The following is a 20,738-nucleotide window of genomic DNA, read 5'->3' as shown; positions in this document are numbered from 1 at the left end:
GAAAGGGTCCCACTCATGGGACAGTCAGTCTGCGAGGACGGGCGGCCACCTCGCCCCCTCTGGAGACAACCGCGGTAGCTGTGCTCTTCCCGCTCAATAGTTGTCCAGCCAAGAGAGGCTGCGTCACTGCTACGCGCAGCGAGAGGCGGAGCCTCGCCGGGCCGTCCGTCACTCGCCTGCGACTGCGCCTGCGCGGGTCGTCATGCTGTCAACCAGGTGTGTGGGTCTGGTCCTACTACCGCTGCGGCGCCTCCAGAGGTTTCCAGGATTCAGGACTTGTCTCTTCCTGCGCGGCCTTGGGCGAGAGTCCTTCGAGAGAGGCCGGTTACTGTGTTTTAAAGCCTCACCTAGAGACACGGGAAATGAAGAAGGAGAGCGCGAGGCGGCACAGAGGAAAGCCCCAGACGCAGACTCGCCTCCATCTCTCCCTCCCCCTGTCCGGGGACTTGGGACCAGATGTCTATCGTCGCCGGAAAGCTTCGGACTCCCGACGCCGCGAGAGGAGTCACCCCCTCAAGAGAGCGAGGGCTCGAGTGGAGACCAGGGCCGGACGGATCCTGCACACCCGGGATCCGGGAGTCCCTCAGTGTCCGCCTTGGTCCAGCCTGCCACCAAGGACGAAATCTTTCACGTCTCCTCCTCCTGGTCCGCTTCCAGAGTGGTGCCTTTTCGGGTTGGGGAGCTGATTTTGGCTGAGACTGGGAAGAGAGAAACACAATTTAAAAAATTATTTAGGTTGAGCAACGCCGGACACTTAAATAGTAATTGGGGGACAGTCCCGTTCAGCGAGATCGTGGGGAAGTTTCCCGGCCAGATTCTGAGGAGTTCCTCTGGTAAGCACTTCATGCTGAGGAGGCCGGCATTGGAGGATTATGTGTTACTGATGCAAAGAGGGCCTGCCATAACGTATCCTAAGGTAATGCCATGGGAGTTACTAAGAGCAAAACGGATGCAGTACTACAGACCTGATTAATGTACTTAAAGCACCTCTCAGAATATTTCAAGTTTCTATTCTCACTTTTTTTTTTTTTTAACCAATGGCTATAACCAATGGCTATTACATATATTTTGATTTCTAATTCCAGGAAGAAACAGCCAGATTTTAATTTTAACTTGGGAGCCTCGATTCTCTGATCTGTAAAGTGACTTACTATTATGGAGTGATGTGGACTCACTAGGCATTTAATAAGAATATACATTTATTCCCCATAATACTTAAGTTTGCAGGTTCAGCCTTCAAGAGAATGTTGAACTCTTGAGGACAATTGTTTAGTACCACTGTGGTGATATTTTAAGCATCATACTTAATGAGGTAAGTTATTAGAGGTTGTTGTTCAGTCATTAAGCTGTGTCTGACTCAGCAACTCCAGGGACTGCAGCATGCCAGGCTTCCCAGCCCTTCACTGTCTCCCTTAGTTTGCTCAAACTCATGTCCATTGATTCCGTGATGTTATCCAACCATCTCATTCTCTGTCTCCCCATTCTCCTCCTGCCCTCAATCTTTCTCAGCATTAGGATTTTTTTCCAAATGATTACACTCTTCACATCAGGTGACCAAAATATATTTTATTAACAAAAGATTTATTACTATGCTTTTATCATTAGGGAAAAATGTTTGTATTAAAACAGCTAAAATTAGACACTAAACATAAAAGGGATATTCTTTAAAGGAAATTATCTACCAATTCCTTGTTACAGTTTTATATCCATTGCTAGTGGATTATTTTAATCATTCATCATAGTCACTGTCCTTGAGTAGAATGTTCATTTGTAATTATAACAACTCTTCCTCCAGTCCTAGATGAAGAATCATTCATTTTTTCTTCAGCAAATAACCACCAACTTTATACATTCAGGGCACTATTTTAGGGAGGTGTAGTGGTGAACTATAGTCCTTGCTTTCAACGTAGACCTCATGTCCTAGAGCAATGATCCCCAACCTTTTTGGCACCAGGGACCGGATTCATGGAAGACAATTTTTCCGCAGACTAGGATGGGGGTGGGGGGAGGTGTTTTGAGGTTGATTTAAGCACATTACATTTATTGTGTGCTTATTTCTATTATTATTACATTGTGATATATAATGAAATGTTTCTATGTCTTATATGAAAGAGCCAAGGAAACAGAATTGCTTCTCGTGGGCATTTCATTGAAATGATTGCTGGAGCTGCCTCCCACTCCTGTGTGAAATTATCTGTGCCCCCTCCCACCTCTGCTCCCATGTGCCTGACAGACGGGAAAGGATATGTGTGTCTGAAAGACTTTGAATTTGTGACTGAAACTTTTTGAAGTGTACACCTTAAATATTATGTATCTATGTATCATTGGGTTCAAGTCTTAGTCCATCATTTCAGAAGATACATTTTGGCTTTCAATTGGACCACTGTACCTGTTAAATATTAGTAGTTTCTTATGCAGCCAAACCCATATTTAATACACAGTTTTTTTTTGTGATTCAACAGAGGATCTTTTTTTTTTTTTTAGAATTTTCATTGCAGCTTTTCCCAGAGAAGAAAAAGATAGTAAAAACTTAATTGATATGCTGCTTATTAGCAACTTTGAAAGGTTTGCTATTGGGGGGAATGATGAAATAAATGCTAACATTTTTCTCTATATAGCATTTATAACAAATAGTGTAACAGTCAACTGCATGGTGTTTGGGAGTTCAGCATCAGTATTACTTGCCCACTTAATTCCTGGCTGTGTGACTTTGGGCAAATTACTTAAACTTTCTGATTTCTCATCCTTATAATGGCAATGGTGATCATTTTCTCATTATTATTCTGATTAAACAAGATAATATTTGAAAGCAGTTTGCATAGTTAACAGAAGCCTGGCACCTGGTGAAGTTTCAATAAACAGCTATTACTACTATCATCCGTGATATTCCTGTTAACAAAACAATTCTTTAGTTATAAAATTTGGCAAATGTGTCCTGTCTGTTCCTGGTATCCTAATTCTAAATGAGAATTCATCATTTAATGCAGATTATGTAATAACTTCCTAACTTGTCTTTCTGCCTCTACTTTTTCTCAGTTCTAGTATATCCCGTATTGCCCTGACAGATTAATCTTTATAAAATGCCATTTATATTACCTCAGTGACACATCCTAGTTACTTACCATGTTAAGTTTAAATGCTTTAGCCTGGATTCAGATAAGCAAACTGTGTTTTATTCTACCTCTTTTTTGTTGAAAGCTGTCCCTACCTTGTGACTGTTTCCTTACATTTTCTATGTCTTTAAGCTAGGATAGTCTGCTGATTTCTCTCCTTTCTCTGAGCTCTTAATGTTACTTATTGTCTGTAATTTCAGTATTATACTTAAGTTCTTCTGTATTTGCTAATTGATTCCTCAATCTCTCATTTTGTCAAGTAAACTATAAACTCTTGGTAGAAAGGGCGAGAGTTTAATCCTTTTTTTTCCCCTCCACTTTTCTCCAAGCCCAACATAGTATTTGAAGGTGTAGGTGCTTAGTACATATTTATTGGCCACACAATCACCCTTGCTGTATTTCAATCATAGGATATAAATATGATACTGTCGATGATGAATATCCACCCAGGTGATACTGTTTTGGAAGCTGGCTCGGGCTCTGGTGGAATGAGCTTATTTTTATCCAAAGCAGGTAAGAGATTAGGGTAAATGAATTGAATTTAGATGACAAAGAAAACATTCAATCTGTTCATAATAACAGAAAGTTAAATAGATACAGATGTTTCAGAAAATGTTCACATAACTTTGTGATAGAGAGCATTCTCCTTGAAATCAAATGTAAGCAATGATTTTTCTATTTTGTACATTTATTCAAGTTATTTTCTGTCTAACCCTCTCTCTCTTTGCTTTCTATTGCTCCTTCCATGCTTTTTTTTAACTGAAATTTTTATTAGAACATAACACAGCTGCAGAAAAGTGCACAGATCATTAGTGTATACTTCATTGAATTTTTATGTAGTGACCACACTCATATAATTATTGCCCAGATCAAGATAGGGAATATTATTGTACTGTTGAAACCTCAAATCCCTCTCAGTCCTTATCCTATCCAAAAGTAGAAGGTAACCACTACTCTGACTTTAATCACCATTGATGAATTTTGCCTGTTTTGAATCTTACATAAAAGGAATCCTTGAGTACTATACGCTTTTGAATCAGGTTACTTTCATTCAACATTCTGTTTGTGAGGTTCAGTCATTGCATGTAGCAGTGGTTATTTCATTTTAGTTGCCATTTTGTGAGTAAAGCACAGTTTATCCATTCTGCTGTTGATAGGCATTTGAGTTGAATGTTGTAAACAGTGCTCCAGTGCTCCTCTGAACATTCTTGTGCTTGTCTTTTGGTGCACATGTGTACATGTTTTTGTTAATAATACTGCCAAATGAATACTCAGTATCAGAAACTATAGAAGGGGGAAAAGAGCTGTCAGCTGCTGGAGAAGAGTCATATACTATTAGAGGCAAAGAATTATCATTGTTCATGAATAAATTAATTAAACTATTAAAATAAAACTAGATCATGAAGAATTTTCCTTTCTTAGACCAAGTCTCTAAAAATTGTCAGTTGGTTAAAGTGCTGCTTGAAGGTCAAAAATCAAGAGGTATATAGTAAGCATAAATATCTGTTCATGTTACCACCACTTGAATTCTGGTTATTGTTGTAGCTGATTACTGCTCCTTTTGGTCACTGAATTCCTCTGATTGTCAAGGTTGCTTTGGCTTGTTTGACTGCCTCTGCGGTGTTCCCTTTCTCACCTAATAATAGACAGCACTCTCTTTGGATAAATTTTAAAAAAAATCATTCATGTTGTTTTTATTAGTGTATTCTTTTTAAGCTAATAAACATTGTTAGAGCAATTGTAGGTGTATGTGGGTAGATTTTATAAAGATTACAGATAGACATATATTGAATTAAACCTTTTGTTTTTTGACCTAATGTCATCACATACAAACATAATCCAGCTTATACTGGGTCAGGAAATTCATTTTGGGCTCCCCACATCTTTTGTTGCACTCTTTTCTGTGCATAAAGGCAGCCATTTCTTCACAGTCTGTGACTGATTCCTAAATGCATTTGACAAAAACATAAAAGTTTGTGAGATAGGAGTGTCCATATTTCTAATACCTATAGTGTTGGAGGAGGGTCACATAGCATGAATAATCCCAACCTATGAGTGATCAAGAAATCATTGCTATTTACCTTCAGGATGGATATTTTTGCTCCATAATTTTCGAAACGGTTAGCTTATGCTATTAACATTTATCCCTTGAGAACATGATGAATTACAGCTGGACTTACATTTTAAAGACACATGCTGGAATTTAAACTCATTTTAACTATAGACTGATTGACCTGGGACAGCCTCCAAATCAAATCACCTCATATAGAGAGTGATAGAAAATTAATTGCTGTATTTAAAATGTAGTAGTTTTCTGTGAGACTGCAGTATTACTATGATAGTTTGAAAGTTTTTCAGACACACACAAAAATACAAGTATCTTTGAAAGTGAAGTGAAAGTGGCTCAGTCTTATTTGACTCTTTGTGACCCTGGAATTTTCCAGGCCAGAATACTGGAGTGAGTAGCCTTTCCCTTCTCCAGGGGATCTTCCCAACCCTGGGATTGAACCCAGGTCTCCCACATTGCAGGCAGATTCTTTACCAGCTGAGCCACAAGGGAAGCCCCAAGTATCTTTTAAGTATCCAAAAGGCCTAACTAACTTCATCCTAACAAAAGACATGCAAGTTAAAACTATAGTGATAAACTGTATGCAATTTTTAGGTTAATAAAAAGTTTGATAACTCTTTTGGAGAGAGTATGGAGAAATAAGCACTCTAATACATTATTGGTCAAATGTAAATTGGTATCATCTTTTTGGAGAACAATTTGGTAATAATTTTCAAAATAAAAAAAATTCACATATCCTTTGAGTCAGCAATTCCATTTTTAGGACTTTATCCTATATATATATAACTGGCTGATGTTTACAAAGACCTAGGCAAAATAATTGTCACTGGGGTATTGTTTGTAATAGCGGAAGATGAGAAACAAGCTAAATGTTCTTTGGCAGGTGACTGGTTAAATAAACATAGCCATACAAGGGAACATAAGAGCTCTTTTAAAAAATTCAGTAGATCGTTAATCACTGATGCCATTGGTAAATAAGAAGAAAGGTACAGGACAGTATGTATGATGGGACACTGTGTTAAAAACAGAAAAAGAGATACTTGCACACTTGTAGAGGTACTGACTATCTTGGGAAGGGTAAATAACTGTGGTGATATGGTTGCCTCTGAAGAGGGAGACTGACTGGGGATTTGGGATAGGATAGAGACTTTTTTAACCTTGAACCATTTGAATTATTTTTTCATGCCCATGAAATACTTTGAAAAATAAATTTTTGACATTTTTAATAAACTGATTTATACTATATACTGTCATAATTTGTTTTTAATTAAGTTGGATCACAAGGACGAGTCATAAGTTTCGAAATTAGAAAGGACCACCACAAACTGGCTATGAAGAACTATAGACACTGGCGTGATTCATGGAAAATAAGTCATGTAGAAGATTGGCCAGACAATGTAGATTTTATTCATAAGGATATTTTAGGAGCAACCGAGGACATACAATCTTTAACATTTGATGCGGTAAGTTTTCTAAAGTGGGTCCTATGATATTACCTAATACTGAGTACAAAGAAAACAAAGACCACACTTCTTTTGTATGGAAAAGGATCTTCCTTCATTATTTGTCCCATTTCCATTTCTAAGAGTGGGAGGAATATTTTCCTTTAATATCGTGGTGGGATTTAGAGCAGAGATATATACTGAATTAGGTGCCAGAGTTGTTAATAAATGTGCCTATGCTGTGCGTGCCATGCTCAGCCACTTCAGTTGTATCTGACTCTTTGCAACCCCTGGACTGTAACTCGCAAAGTTATGTGAAGCAAGAACTTCCAGAGGCACAGCTGGGTTTAGAAAAGGTAGAGGAACCAGAGATCAAATTACCAACATTTGCTGGATCATAGAAAAAGCAAGGGAATTCCAGAAAAACATCCACTGCTGTTTCATTGACTATGCTAAAGCCTTTAACTGTGTGGCTCACAACAAACTGGAAAACTGTTAAAGAGATGAGAATACCAGACCATCTTACCTGTCTGCGGGTCAAGAAGCAACAGTAAGAATCTTATATGGAACAACTGACTTGTTCAAAATTGAGAAAGGAGCATGACAAGGCTGTTTATTGTCACCCTGTTTATTTAAGTTATATACAGAGTCCATCATGTGAAATGCCAGGCTGAATGAGTTACGAGCTGGAATCAAGATTTCCGGAGAGAGATCAACAACCTCAGATATGCAGATGATACACTTTAATGGCAGAAAGTGAAGAGGAACTAAAGAGACTCTTTTGATGAGGGTGAAAGAGGAGAGTGAAAAAGGCAGCTTAAAACTCAATATTAAAAAAACTAAGATCATGGCATCCAGCGTCACCACTCCATGGCAAATAGAAGGGGAAAAGTTTGAAACAGTGATAGATTTCCTCTTCTTGAGCACTAAAATCACTGCAAATGGTGACTGCAGCCATGAAATTAGATGACTGCTTCTTGGCAGGAAAACTATGACAAACCTAGATGGTGTATTAAAAAGCAAAGACATCACTTTGCCAACGAAAGTCCATATAATCAAGGCTGTGGTCTTTCCAGTAGCCATGTATGGATGTGAGAGCTGGACAATAAAGAAGACTGAGTGCCGAAGAACTGATGTCTTTGAACTGTGGTGCTGGAGAAGACAATTGAGAATCTCTCGGACAGTGAGGAGATCAAACCAGTCAATCTTAAAGGAAATCAACCCTGAATACTCATTGGAAGGACTGATGCTGAAGCTGAAGCTCCAATCCTTTGTCCACCTGATGCAAAACAGCTGTCTCACTGGAAAAGACCTTGATGCTGGGAAAGATTGAAGGCAGAAGAGTGTGAGAGAGGGTGAGATGGGGGTCAGCATCACTGATTCAGTGAATAAACTTGGGCAAACTTTGGGAAATGGTGAGAGACAGGGAAGCCTGGTGTGCTGCAGTCCATGGAGTTGCAAAGAGTTGGACACAACTGGGCTACTGAACAACAACAGACACTGAATATAGCTCCCTGTGTTTATACAGTAGGACCTTGTTGTTTAGATTATCTATTTTATATATAATAGTTTGTATCTGGCAGTCCCAAACTCCTACTTTATCACTCCCACCTGTTTCTCATTTGGTAACCGTAAGTTTGGTTTCTATGCATTAGCAGTAGGATGAATTTGAGAAATACTAAGAGATAGATTTGTAGGACTAGGTGATTTTAATCCAAACAGAAGCATCATAAGTCTACAGATTCTTAAAAGAGAATTCAAGGTAAAGAAAGTAATGACTCTAAATTTCTGATCTGAGTGGCTAATGAATGGTAATACTGTTAAGAGCTTTGGATTGGCAGGCTGCTTGGTAGTCTGACTTTTGGTCCTTGTCAATAATATAAGACTACAATCAAATAAATCCATTTATGTCTACAATGTTGGCCCCTTGATTAGTCATTGAGATCTTTACTTGGATATCTAATAGGCATCTTAAACTCACGTCCAAATCTGAATTCTCAAATATTTCTCCCCAGGCTTGTTCTTCCCATTGTCTTAGTCATTTTCCTCAATAGTAAATGAGGAAAATTTACTCTATTCAGTAGCTTAAGCTAAAAACATTGAATTTATTCTTACTTCTCTCATATCTCACAGCCAGTCCTAATTCTAATTGGCTCTGTCTTATCCCATTCAATGCTATTTGCTAATGCAAGTCTTTCCTTGCCCAAGTCAGAATATACTTAAGGCCACTGAACTATGTACACTTGAAATGCCAAGTTTTATGGTATGTTTACGACACTCAAAAAAGTTTAGAAAGTCAGATCATGTCTAAAACTCTCCAGTGGCTTCTCTCTTCATGAATAAAGCTAAAGTCTGTAAGATTCTGCATAATTTTTCCCTCCCCCGTTTCCACCACATCCCCATCATCTGAGAACTCTTCTCTTGCCACTTTCCCACTTTTGTCCCCACTGCAGCGACAGTAGCCTTCTCAGACTCACCAAATACGCTTCAGCCTCAGAGCATTTGTATTTGCTCTTCTCTCCATCTGGAGTACACGTCCCCCCTAAATTTCCACAGGGTGAGCTTAATCACTTTCTTCAGGTCTCTCCATGACCAGCTTATGTATAAAATTATCACTTCCTTTCCTTGCCCTGTCATTCTGTCCTTCATATTCTCCTTTATAATCTCGTAGTTCATGTCACTCATTACTCTCTGAATTACATATTTATTGAATTTTTGTTTAATGCCTATCCCTTAATTAGAATATAAGTTCCTATGAAACAGAATGTAAGCTCCCATTTTATTTTTACCACTTAGCAAGATACTTGGCACATGGAAGTTGCTCAATAAATATTTGGTTAATAAATTATTAATGAATGATGACCTATTATTTTTTTAAAAAAAACGTGAACAGAATACTTTCTAATTTAGTAAATTTAAGGATGTGCCAACTAGATTAGATTTCTGGAGTTATCAGTAAGTCAGTTATTTTCTATTTTGGCTATTTATTTTTGTTTTCAATGAAATTTTTTTGAAAATTTCACTTTCTCATTGTATTCATTTGACATCTTTTGAGTATACAGCCTTGTATTCTGCAATTGAATGAAGAGTAAAGAAATAAGGGACATGATTCTTATAGAGTCTCTAAAATTAATATTCAGAAGTTTTCTTTTGAACATGAAAATACACATTTGAGATAGTGTGAATTTCTATTGCAAAAGGCTGAAATAAAGCATTGAAATTTTATATATACAGTGGACCTTTGAACAACACGAAGTTTAGAGGCAACAATCCTGCTTGCAGTCAGAAATCTGAGTATAACTTACAGTCAGGACTCCCTCTCCATGGTTCCATTATATCCAAGGGTTCTACATCTTCAGATTTAACCAAATGTAGATCGTGTAGTTCTGTAGTGTTTACTATTGAAAAAATCCTTGTGTAAGTGGACCTGCACAGTTCAAATGCATATTATTCAAGGGGCAACTCTGTGTGTGTTTATGTATACAAGAAGCTAAAGATTCCTGTATTATCAATATTGTCAAGTACAAGACTTGCCATTACAGTTTTTATGTAGTCAAGAATTATGACAAAATGTATAATAAATGTGCCTTTTTGAGAGAAGTAAAATGATCATCATCAGTACTGTATTCTAAAAAGTGAAATACTTTAACTGGGTATTTTAACTGCTTTCTCAAAGTGTATCATTTTACCACAATAAGAAATACATGTTTTATTTAAACAAAACTCAGTCTGATTCTCTTTCCCCACTATAGGTAGCTTTGGATATGTTGAATCCTCAAGTTGCTTTGCCTGTTTTATTCCCAAATCTTAAACAGGGTGGTATATGTGCCGTATATCTAGCAAAGTGAGTAATGTGACTGTTCTTTTTTGTAATGTTATTTTTTTAATTTATTTTTAATTGGAGGATAATTGCTTTACAATATTGTGTTGGTTTCTGCCATATATCAACATAAATCAGCCATAGTTTAATGTTATTTTAAACACACTTTTGTTTTAAAACTGAGTTAGATGTATATTTTATCTAGTAAAACTTATGAAAGAGCATATGTCCCAAATTTAGTTATATTTCTGGTTAAATCATTCTTTACATAAACAGTAATATAAGATGGCTAGTTCTTCTGACAATTTAGAAGAAAAGTTTTTAAAAGTGTAATCTATATTTTTTTATTTAGTATTCTCTTTTGTGCCCTAACTTGCATTTTTACTTGTTTCCCCCATCTTGATTTCAGTATAGCATTTAAATTAGGATAAGTGGTATAATGAACTTAAAGTTATTGCTGTAGTAGAAGTTTAAAGTACATTTTTCACTTTTTGAAAGCATCACACAGGTTATTGAACTTTTAGATGGAATTCGCATCTGTGAACTTGCCCTCTCATGTGAAAAGATAAGTGAAGTTATTGTCAGAGATTGGTTGGTTTGCCTTGCCAGACAGAAAAATGGAATTTTAGCTCAAAAAGTAGAACCTAAAATCAACACAGACTTACAAGCACACTCTCAAGAAAAAGTTAGAATTGAAGGTGAGATGTTTCAATATGATGACCAAGGTGAGCTTCAATTCTATTTTATGCATGTGTTTGCAATAATAAATGGAGAATATATTCCTGAGTGTATGAGCAATACATTATAAAAATATTTCTCAGGGATTTATTATTTTATCCTATGGAAATTGAAATGTATTTATTCTATTAAGTTAAAATCTCTAAGAGAAAGAATCATGACTTTTCCTGCCTTTTATGTAAAACTCTGATACCTTTGAAGAATTGAATATTATAATATTCATATTTGTGATAAGGGGGTTGGCTTATGAAATACTTTAAATATACTAAAGAATGTTTTAAATTTAGATCAGTGATTATCACTGAAGGGAAAGAATTTAATAGGACTTGGTATGCAAATAGCTAATATTCCAAAAAGCAACTTCTAGTATGCTGCTGGAATTTTTCCGAGAACTAAATTTAGTTCCTTATTGCATATACACATTATTTAGACCATAAACAAGTTTTCAGTCATCTACAGATTTATGATATTGGCTTATTCATTTGGTAATAAAACCATATATAAAGTTTATCATGTAATCCTTGACAAGTTGTTTCTGTAAGATAACTGTCAGAATAGCTCCAAAACAAACACTAAAAAAAAAAACAAAAACCTGAGAGAAAAAACTTACAAGGGACAGTAATTTGTTGTTTAACAGTTTTGTAAACAAATTGTCAAATATTTTATGTTGCTTATAATACATATTTTGTTCTATAACAGAAGAATCACATTCTGATTTTCCCTATGGATCGTTTCCCTATATTGCTAGACCTATACACTGGCAAATTGGTCATACAGGTGAGTAATTTTTTTCAGGCTATATTATATGGTGTTTTCTTCTCATTATTGCAATCACCTTACCTTTTTCTCCCCTTAATTTAGCTTTTCTTGTCAAGTTGAGGAAGTGCAAACCACAACTTAACTGAGTACCTCAGATGACAACTGATTTGAAGACTTGAAAAGTATCAAAATAGAACTTTATATTGCAAATCACTACTTTCATAGATTGGTATTTTTAGCTATCACTATGATTTGTATTTTTACATGTAACTTTGAAAAGTAATAAAAGCTGGAGAAACATGTAACATTTCAAAACTGCTTAAATGTCCCATTTCGACACTTGTCTTGCAGTTTGGCATTTTGTAGTAAATGATTCCAAGTTGGTTTAGTTGAGCCATTTCATTCTTCACTTCCTGTAAACCACTCCATAGATTTGTCTTTCTTCATGAAATTAGTTTTCTTTTCTTTGTTTGATTGATGGTCATTGGCTACCAAAATAAAATATGCATTTTGAGGTAAATTTTATGTATCTGTGTATTTTAAATATATACCTTAATGGCTTGTATGTATCTTAAAAAATAACAAGTCTAGGCTATAGTAAATAATAGGGAAAAAATGATAATGGTATCACTTTCTTTAAAATTGTAACAAAAGATGTAACAATTCTTGACTCTCTTTTGCCCTTCACAGAATTATTTTAACAGTTTGAAAGAACATCAGAATTATTCTGTTATGTAAGTCAAATGTTTGTGGAGTTCCCTGGCGGTCCAGTTGTTAGAGCTTGGCACTTTCATTGCCATGGCCCAGGTTCAGTCCCTGGTCAGGGTACTAAAATCTTGCAAGCTGCATGATGCAGCTAAAATAAAGTTTGGAGAGATACACTTTATATATATGAACTAATTAGGACTAGATTTTATTATTCATAGGTACCAGTCATTTAGCATTTACCATGTGCCTTACATGTCTTAAGGACTTTATAATGTCTTTTTATTTAATATGTGTTGCTCATCCTTAAGGTTATCCATATTTTACAGATAAACATAAGCTTAGAGTTATTATTTAAATATAGATTTTTATAGGTTTTGAAGTAGTGCCTGTAAGGATAAATGCTACTTATCTCTTAGGTTAGAACTACGTAATATACATATCCTAAAAAACATTTTACATACTTTTCATTATGTGGAAAAATCTAGTCTAAAATCTCTGCCTTTTTAGATTTTATACCCTGTAATAGAGATAGACATGAGAAAAATCACACAAATATAAAACTAAAACTGTTGTAAATGCTTCAGAAAAGTACAGGGTACAATAGAGATTTCGATCAGGTAAAGTAATTACCTGTGCAAGTGACAACTGAGCCAAGACCTGAAGGGTAGGTAAGAGTTAATTACAGCAAGGGAAATGAGCACAAAAAGGGTCAGTGATATTGTGGTTGACTGAAAAGAGACTGAAAAGAAGGTAGGGGTCAAGCCATGCAGGATCTCGCAGACCTGTCACGGAGTTGGTCTAACCCAAGAAAAATGGGGTGCTACTGAAGGGTTTAGTGAAGTAAGGGGTAACATGCTTAGATCTGTGTTTTGAAAAAAAAAATCACTTTGATTGCATTTAGAGAAGTGATTAAATCATAAGCACAGAAGTCTTCTCATACTATTTCTGTGTGCTAAGTATCTGAACACTCATATAACAATAATGGCTTTAAAGTTTTCATAAGATTTCCAGGTGTATAGAAGTTCTAACATACATTTTTAAATTCCATCATGGAATACTCCCCATTCTTCTGCCCTTCTATTTATTGTTTTGAACACAGGCCCTAATTGTACTTTTTGGAGAAGGGGATGACTTAAAGAAGAGAGAAAAGTTGTACTTTCTCCTGTTTCATGTAGAATAATTGGTTTGGTACACTGCTCAGTAGACGTTGAACTGAACAAGGAGTTGATAACAAAACTACAGAAGTAAATAAACATTTATTTGTATATTTAATCAAAGTCCAGTTTAAGCCCTTTATCCATCTCTTCATTGAATACTAAGCATCTTTATAATTCAGTTTGTGGGACAGATGCCTTCTTCTAAAGTTAGCTTTCTCAGTTCATGTCTGGCCCTCATTTACCATAAAATACTCCTAAAGATCTGTGACTGACTCACAACTGTCTTCCTAGTAACTTTCAGAAATCCTGACTTTTCCACCCAGTAAATGGTCAGTAAAAGTTTGCTGATGGCTTTGAAGCCTACACTGGATCAGGTATGATTTCATCAATGTTGACTTGGTTGTTCTAGGGAGAAATGTAAGTATATAGCTCATGGATTGTGGAAAACTTTGATTTTGAACTTACTTCAGAATCAGTAGGAAAGTTAAGTTTCCGTGTTTATGCAAAAGCAGGTATTTTTTAAAAGTCTGTTAGCAGTGTCTGAGTATTTAAAGGAAGGAAAAACCATTAAATGAGAAATTTGATAGTAATACATTGTGTACAACTATGAGGTGATTAGAATATACAACTAGGAATGGTGGAAGAGGAGAGAATCTAAAAAATTATTGTAAAGGAAGAACCAGATAAGCTGGTGGTTCACTGGATATAGAGGGAGAGAAGCTATATATACTTAAACGTTCATCCACTGTTCAGAAGCCCTTTCCCTTATTTCTCTGGGCTGAACGGGATTCAGTCAACACCCAGCTCATAAATTACTTCCTTGGAACAGGCTGCACTATGTCTTTTACCCTGCAGAGTTAATTTTGAAATCTTTTGTGCTCGTAAATGTTGATTATATAATTAGCATTGGTAATTTATAAGCCCTGATTATGCCTTCATTAAGGATTTTAAAATGGGATGACTAGAACAGTGGTAACGACAAAAGTAAATAAGCAAATTCAGAGAATGATTTATTTTTGAGGGAAAATTACTTGCTTTTAGATTATATAGCAGTTGGAATGTCTCCTGCCTGCCTACAGGACCCAGGAGTAAGGTTTGGTATATTGCTTTCTTTCCCTTGGCTTCACTCTAAACTCTCGGGAGTCCTCAGATAATACATAATAATATGTACCCATGTTTCACATAGATTAGCCTAAAATAGCTTAAGGTAATTTAGTTGGTATAAACATGTACTATCTCTTCAGATAAAACTGGGTTCCATCTTGGTATTTTTATTGTTGCTGTTTTACTATGCAACCGTGACTTTTCTGAGTTTGTTTATTCATCAGTAAAATGAATGTCATACTGCCACTTCAGGATTTCTTGGTGAAGTCAAGTGTTAAATGAGAAGGATTTACTTCTGAGGAAAAATTATTTGTTTAAACCTTTATAAGGTAGCTTAGCACATGATTGGTGATTGTGATGCATGTAAATTTGTACAGAATGCTTCCTCTATCTCCCACAACCTTATCAAAATCAACTATTTTATTCTTAATAAATGTTATAAATGTTTATATAAACTTGTTGTTGAACATGTTGTTTTGAGAAAAAAAAAATGTTAAGGTAGAAAAACATGATCTTAACCTGAAAAGCAAGAAGTTGCTTATATCTGAAAGAAGGATGGAAGCATGGATACCATCTATTGCTAGTTTTAGCATAAAAGCCCAGAGCAGAGCATCAGTTCTTCGTATCTCTCCTGGAGAATGAATTGTCTGCAATGAATTGTCTGCAACCACAAACCTTAGGTGATTCCAACAACCTTATGTGAACTGGAGGAAGAGAATTTTGCTGAATAGAGGCCACTACTGGCATCAACAGCTGCTGAGGCAGTAAGAGAATGACCACAGTCCTGATAATATCATGTTATCCTTAAACCTCCCCAGCCCCAATTAGCTCACTCTCTTGTTAAACCTATTGAGGGAAAATGAATATAAATGTTTATTGGTCAAATGTAGGTATCAACAATAATTTTTCTTTGTATTGCCTACCCTCTGTCATCCTGAAACAACAGGTTTTACATTAGCCTTGAGTTAATGCTGAGAACAAAACAGAAATGAGAAAGTAATTGTTTCTTCCTATATAGGACTTATATATCCTAAGCCAGGGTGTCAGAGTGTTCATCCAGAAACAGATGAAAGCACAATTCCATTTACAATTGCCCTAAATCAAGTGCCCCCCTTTTCACCTAAAATCCCTCAAAGACCTGTTTTTTTGTTTTTTTTTTTTGTTTTTTGTTTTCCCTCTCCTTGAAGCAAGCTGACTGGCAGAGCTTCTTCCTCCCTTGCTGCACTCTGATTTCCCGTTGAAATATCAAAGTCTAAGCACAGGCTGTGACTACTCTTGATATCTGAGGGGCTAGTTTGAATAAAATGTAAGTGCTTCTGTTCTTCTTTCTTTAAATATTTGTTCAAATTGTGGTTGGAATTCTCTTCTAGTTCATACAGCCTTCCATCAGGGACTTCGTTCTTAATGCTTTCACCAACTCCTTAGTCCTTGGCAGTCAGCTAGGACTTCTGTGGCAAATTATTTTTACCACAGAAGGCAGGATTTCATCAAAGAGATCAGTATAGCATCATTGGAATTCAGGCTGTAGTAGATTCAGACCTGGGTTCAAGTGTCACTCTTATCACCTTGCGGAAAGTATTTAACCTCTCTAAGCCTCTGCTTCCTTATCTACAAAGTGGAAATACTAATATTTACCTTAGGCTTGGCTGTGAGTATTAGTGAGGTTATGAATATAAAACAATCAGTACATTGCATGGAACATTTTAAACATCTAGTAAATCTTACCTGTTATGAAGATAAGAGTATAAGCAAAAAGCTGCCAGAGAGGAGGGATACTTAAAGGCAACTCTTATAAGATCCTATTTACCCTCCAATATGAGTGAACGAATAAAAATTATGCTTGAAGATGTTACAAGGGAAGAGACTAAACGATCAGTCAAAAATTTAGTGATTACTATGGCCAGTGAAAGTGAAAGTGTTGTTCAGTCGTGTCTGACTTTGTGACCCCCATGGACTATAGCCCACCAGGCTCCTCTGTCCATGGAATTCTCCAGGAAGGAATACTAGAGTGGGCTGCCATGCCCTTCTCCAGGAGATCTTCCCAACCCAAGGATCAAACCCAGGTCTCCCAAATTGCAGGCAGATTCTTTACCGTCTGGGCAAGGAAGGGAACAATGACAGGCATGACCCTTACCTTCAAGAGTCTTAAGAGATTAGTTTCTCTTTTAGTAAAACTTCAGTAGCTACTGCTATAAGGACGTGGTAAAAATAAATAGGTGAAATTCTGAAATAATGAGCCGTAAGAAATTGCAGTCCTATGTTCAGATGGGTGAAAATCTGGGACAAAGGTACTATAAGAAGTAAAAAGGATCACTGCTGCTAGAGTATTATTCTGGTTCTGTTTCAAATTGGGAAATGTCAGAGAAAAACAACCTTTCTAAATATAATTTAAATGGAAATTAGAATGTGGTTGACTCAATGTATTTCCATTTCATGGTTCAGTTCAGTTCAGTTGCTCAGTCGTGTCCGACTCTTTGCAACCCCATGAACTGCAGCACGCCAGGCCTCCCTGTCCATCACCAACTCCCCGAGCTTACCCAAACTCATGTCCATTGAGTCTGTGATGCCATCCAACCATCTCATCCTCTGTAATCCCCTTCTCCTCCTGCCCTAAATCTTTCCCAGCATCAGGGTCTTTTCAAATGAGTCAGCTCTTTGCAGCAGGTGGCCAAAGTATTGGAGTTTCGGCTTCAACATCAGTCCTTCCAATGAACACCCAGGACTGATCTCCTTTTGGATGGACTGGCTGGATCTCCTTGCAGTCCAAGAGACTCTCAAGAGTCTTCTCCAACACCACAGTTCAAAAGCATCAATTCTTCTGCGCTCAGCTTTCTTTACAGTTCAACTCTCACATCCATACATGACCACTGGAAAAACCATAGCCTTGACTAGACGGATCTTTGTTGACAAAGTAATGTTTCTACTTTTCAGTATGCTGTCTAGGTTGGTTATAACTTTCCTTCCAAGGAGTAAGTGTCTTTTAATTTCATGGCTGCAAACACCATCTGCAGTGATTTTGGAGCCCAGAAAAATAAAGTCAGCCACTGTTTCCCCACCTATTTGCCATGAAGTGATGGGACCGGATGCCATGATCTTTGTTTTCTGAATGTTGAGCTGTAAGTCAACTGTTTCACTCTCCTCTTTCACTTTCATCAAGAGCCTCTTTAGTTCTTCTTTGCTTTCTGTCATAAGGGTGGTGTTATCTGCATATCTAAGATTATTGCTGTTTCTCCCGGCAATCTTGATTCCAGCTTGTGCTTCATCCAGCACAGCATTTCTCATGATGTACTCTGCATATAAGTTAAATAAGCAGGGTGACAGTATACAGCCTTGACGTACTCCTTTTCTTATTTGGAACCAGTCTGTTGTTCCATGTCCAGTTCTAACTGTTGCTTCCTGACCTGCATATGTTTCTCAAGAGGCAGGTCAGGTGATCTGGTATTCCCATCTCTTTCAGAATTTTCCAGTTTATTGTGATCCACACAGTCAAAGGATTTGGCATAGTCAACAAAGCAGAAATAGATGTTTTTCTGGAACTTTCTTGCTTTTTAGATGATCCAGCGGATGTTGGCAATTTGATCTCTGGTTCCTCTGCCTTTCCTAAAATCAGCTTGAACATCTGGGAGTTCACGGCTCACATATTGCTGAAGCCTGGCTTGGAGAATTTTGAGCATTACTTTACTAGCATGTGCTGCTGCTGCTGCTGCTAAGTCACTTCAGTCATGTCCGACGCTGTGTGACCCTATAGATGGCAGCCCACCAGGCTCCCCCGTCCCTGGGATTCTCCAGGCAAGAACACTGGAGTGGGCTGCCATTTCCTTCTCCAATGCATGAAAGTGAAAAGTGAAAGGGAAGTCGCTCAGTCGTGTCCGACTCTTCGCGACCCCATGGACTGCAGCCTACTAGGCTCCTCTGTCCATGGGATTTTCCAGGCAAGAATACTGGAGTGGGGCGCCATCGCCTTCTCCGTTACTAGCATGTGAGATAAGTGCAATTGTGCAGTAGTTTGAGCATTCTTTGTCATTGCCTTTCTTTGGGATTGGAATGAAAACTAACCTTTTCCAGTCCTGTGGCCACTGCTGAGTTTTCCAAATTTATTGGCATATTGAGTGCAGCACTTTCACAGCATCATCTTTTAGGATTTGAAATAGCTCAACTGGAATTTCATCACCTCCACTAGCTTTGCTCGTAGTGACGCTTCCTAAGGCCCACTTGACTTCACATTCCAGGATGTCTGGCTCTAGGTGAGTGATCACACCATTGTGGTTATCTGGGTCATGAAGATCTTTTTTGTATAGTTCTTCTGTGTATTCTTGCCACCGCTTAATATCTCCTGCTTCTGTTAGGTCCATACCATTTCTGTCCTTTATTGAGCCCATCTTTGCATGAAATCTTCCCTTGTATCTCTAATTTCCTTGAAGAGATCTCTAGTCTTTCCCATTCTGTTGTTTTCCTTTATTTCTTTGCATTGATCACTGAGGAAAGCTTTCTTTTTTTTTTTTTTTTGAGGAAAGCTTTCTTATCTCTTCTTGCTTTTCTTTGGAACTCTACATTCAAATGGGTATATCTTTCCTTTTCTCCTTTGCTTTTCATTTCTCTTCTTTTCATAGCTATTTGTAAGGCCTCCTCAGACAGCCATTTTGCTTTTTTGCATTTCTTTTTCTTGGGGATGGTCTTGATCCCTGTCTCCTGTACAATGTCACAAACCTTTGTCCATAGTTCATCAGGCACTCTGTCTATCAGATCTAGTCCCTTAAATCTGCTTCTCACTTCCACTGTATAATCATAAGGGATCTGATTTAGGTCAAACCTGAATGTTCCAGTTCACAGAGTGCCAACAAATATCTGTATAGTCAATGCTATGGTGTTCCCAGTGGTCACATATGGTTGTGAGAGCTGGACTATAAAGAAGGCAGAATACCAAAAAATTGATGCCTTCTAACTGTGGTGCTAGAGAAGATTCCTGAAAGTCCCTTGGACAGCAAGGAGATCAAACCAGTCAGTCTTAAGGGAAGTCAACCGTGAATACTTGTTGAAAGGACTGATGCTGAAGCTGAATCTCCAGTATTATGGTCATCTGATGTGAATGGCTGATGTGAATGGCTGTTACGAATGTCACTGGAAAAGTCCCTGATGCTGGGAAAGACTGAGGGCAGAAGGAGAAGAGGGTGTCAGAAGATGAGAAGTGGATGGCATCACCAATACAATGGACATGAACTTGGGCAAGCTTCAGGAGATGGTGAGGGACAGGGAGGCCTGGTGTGATGCAGTCCATAGGGTCTGAGTCAGACATGACTGGGCAACTGAGCAACAACCATTGTTCAAAACCATGTAAATCACCCCAAAGAAATATGCAAATAAATTGTGGTACTGATACCATGTCATGACTAAAAATCAGATTTTCAAAGACTAAATAATGAGAAGTTGCTTTAAGATAAGTGAAAAAAAGCAAACATTGGAAAAAACAGAAAATAGAAAAGTGTATAATATTATAAAACAATATTAATACAGTATGATATTGGCATAAAAACAGACACATAGATCAATGGAATAGAATGGAGAGCACAGAAATAAACCCACACGTATGGTTAATTTATGACAAAGGAGTCAAAACACACTGGGAAAAGATAAATGGAGTTGGAAAAACTGGATAGCCACATGTAAAAGAGTTTAAAACTGGACCAGTATCTTATACCATGCACAAAAATAAATGGATTTAAGACTTGAAACCACAAAACCCTAGAAGAAACAGAGGGTAAGGTGCTTGAAATTGGTTTTGGCAATTTCTTTTTGGATTTTATACCAAAAGCAAAGGCAACAAAAGCAAAA

The 20,738-nt window shown here is 37.2% G+C and overlaps 2 protein-coding genes across 4 annotated transcripts in view; one reads left to right on the top strand and one right to left on the bottom strand.

The window, feature by feature from the left end:
• The first annotated feature begins 11 nt into the window (after window positions 1-11).
• On the top strand, window positions 12-15,364 carry TRMT61B (tRNA methyltransferase 61B). The gene is made up of 7 exons (XM_069582890.1): window positions 12-916; window positions 3,524-3,626; window positions 6,454-6,644; window positions 10,376-10,467; window positions 10,942-11,168; window positions 11,881-11,958; window positions 12,043-15,364. Exons 1-7 carry the CDS (start codon window positions 203-205, stop codon window positions 12,084-12,086), a joined length of 1,449 nt encoding a protein of 482 aa, XP_069438991.1. The 5' UTR covers window positions 12-202; the 3' UTR covers window positions 12,087-15,364.
• SPDYA (speedy/RINGO cell cycle regulator family member A) overlaps window positions 11,804-20,738 on the bottom strand; it is a 36,379-nt gene continuing 27,444 nt past the window's right edge. For all 3 annotated transcript variants that reach the window (XM_069582898.1, XM_069582901.1, XM_069582899.1), the window contains one exon: window positions 11,804-12,428. In XM_069582898.1, coding sequence (XP_069438999.1) covers window positions 12,340-12,428 — 89 coding nt within the window. In that variant the 3' untranslated portion in view covers window positions 11,804-12,339. The remainder of the gene's footprint in view (window positions 12,429-20,738) is intronic.

Source organism: Ovis canadensis, chromosome 3 (genome assembly GCF_042477335.2).
Source record: "Ovis canadensis isolate MfBH-ARS-UI-01 breed Bighorn chromosome 3, ARS-UI_OviCan_v2, whole genome shotgun sequence".
Taxonomy (NCBI): Eukaryota; Metazoa; Chordata; class Mammalia; order Artiodactyla; family Bovidae; genus Ovis; species Ovis canadensis.
The sequence above is the reverse complement of the archived record's forward strand: the minus strand, read 5'-3'. Positions and strand labels throughout refer to the sequence as shown.

Coding starts and splice junctions, on each gene's coding strand:
- TRMT61B (XM_069582890.1), top strand. CDS start 203: ATGCTGTCAACCAGGTGTGTGGGTCTGGTCCTACTACCGCTGCGGCGC. Junction 6,645..10,375: donor AATCTTTAACATTTGATGCG/GTAAGTTTTCTA, acceptor TCCCCACTATAG/GTAGCTTTGGATATGTTGAA. Junction 10,468..10,941: donor TGTGCCGTATATCTAGCAAA/GTGAGTAATGTG, acceptor ACTTTTTGAAAG/CATCACACAGGTTATTGAAC.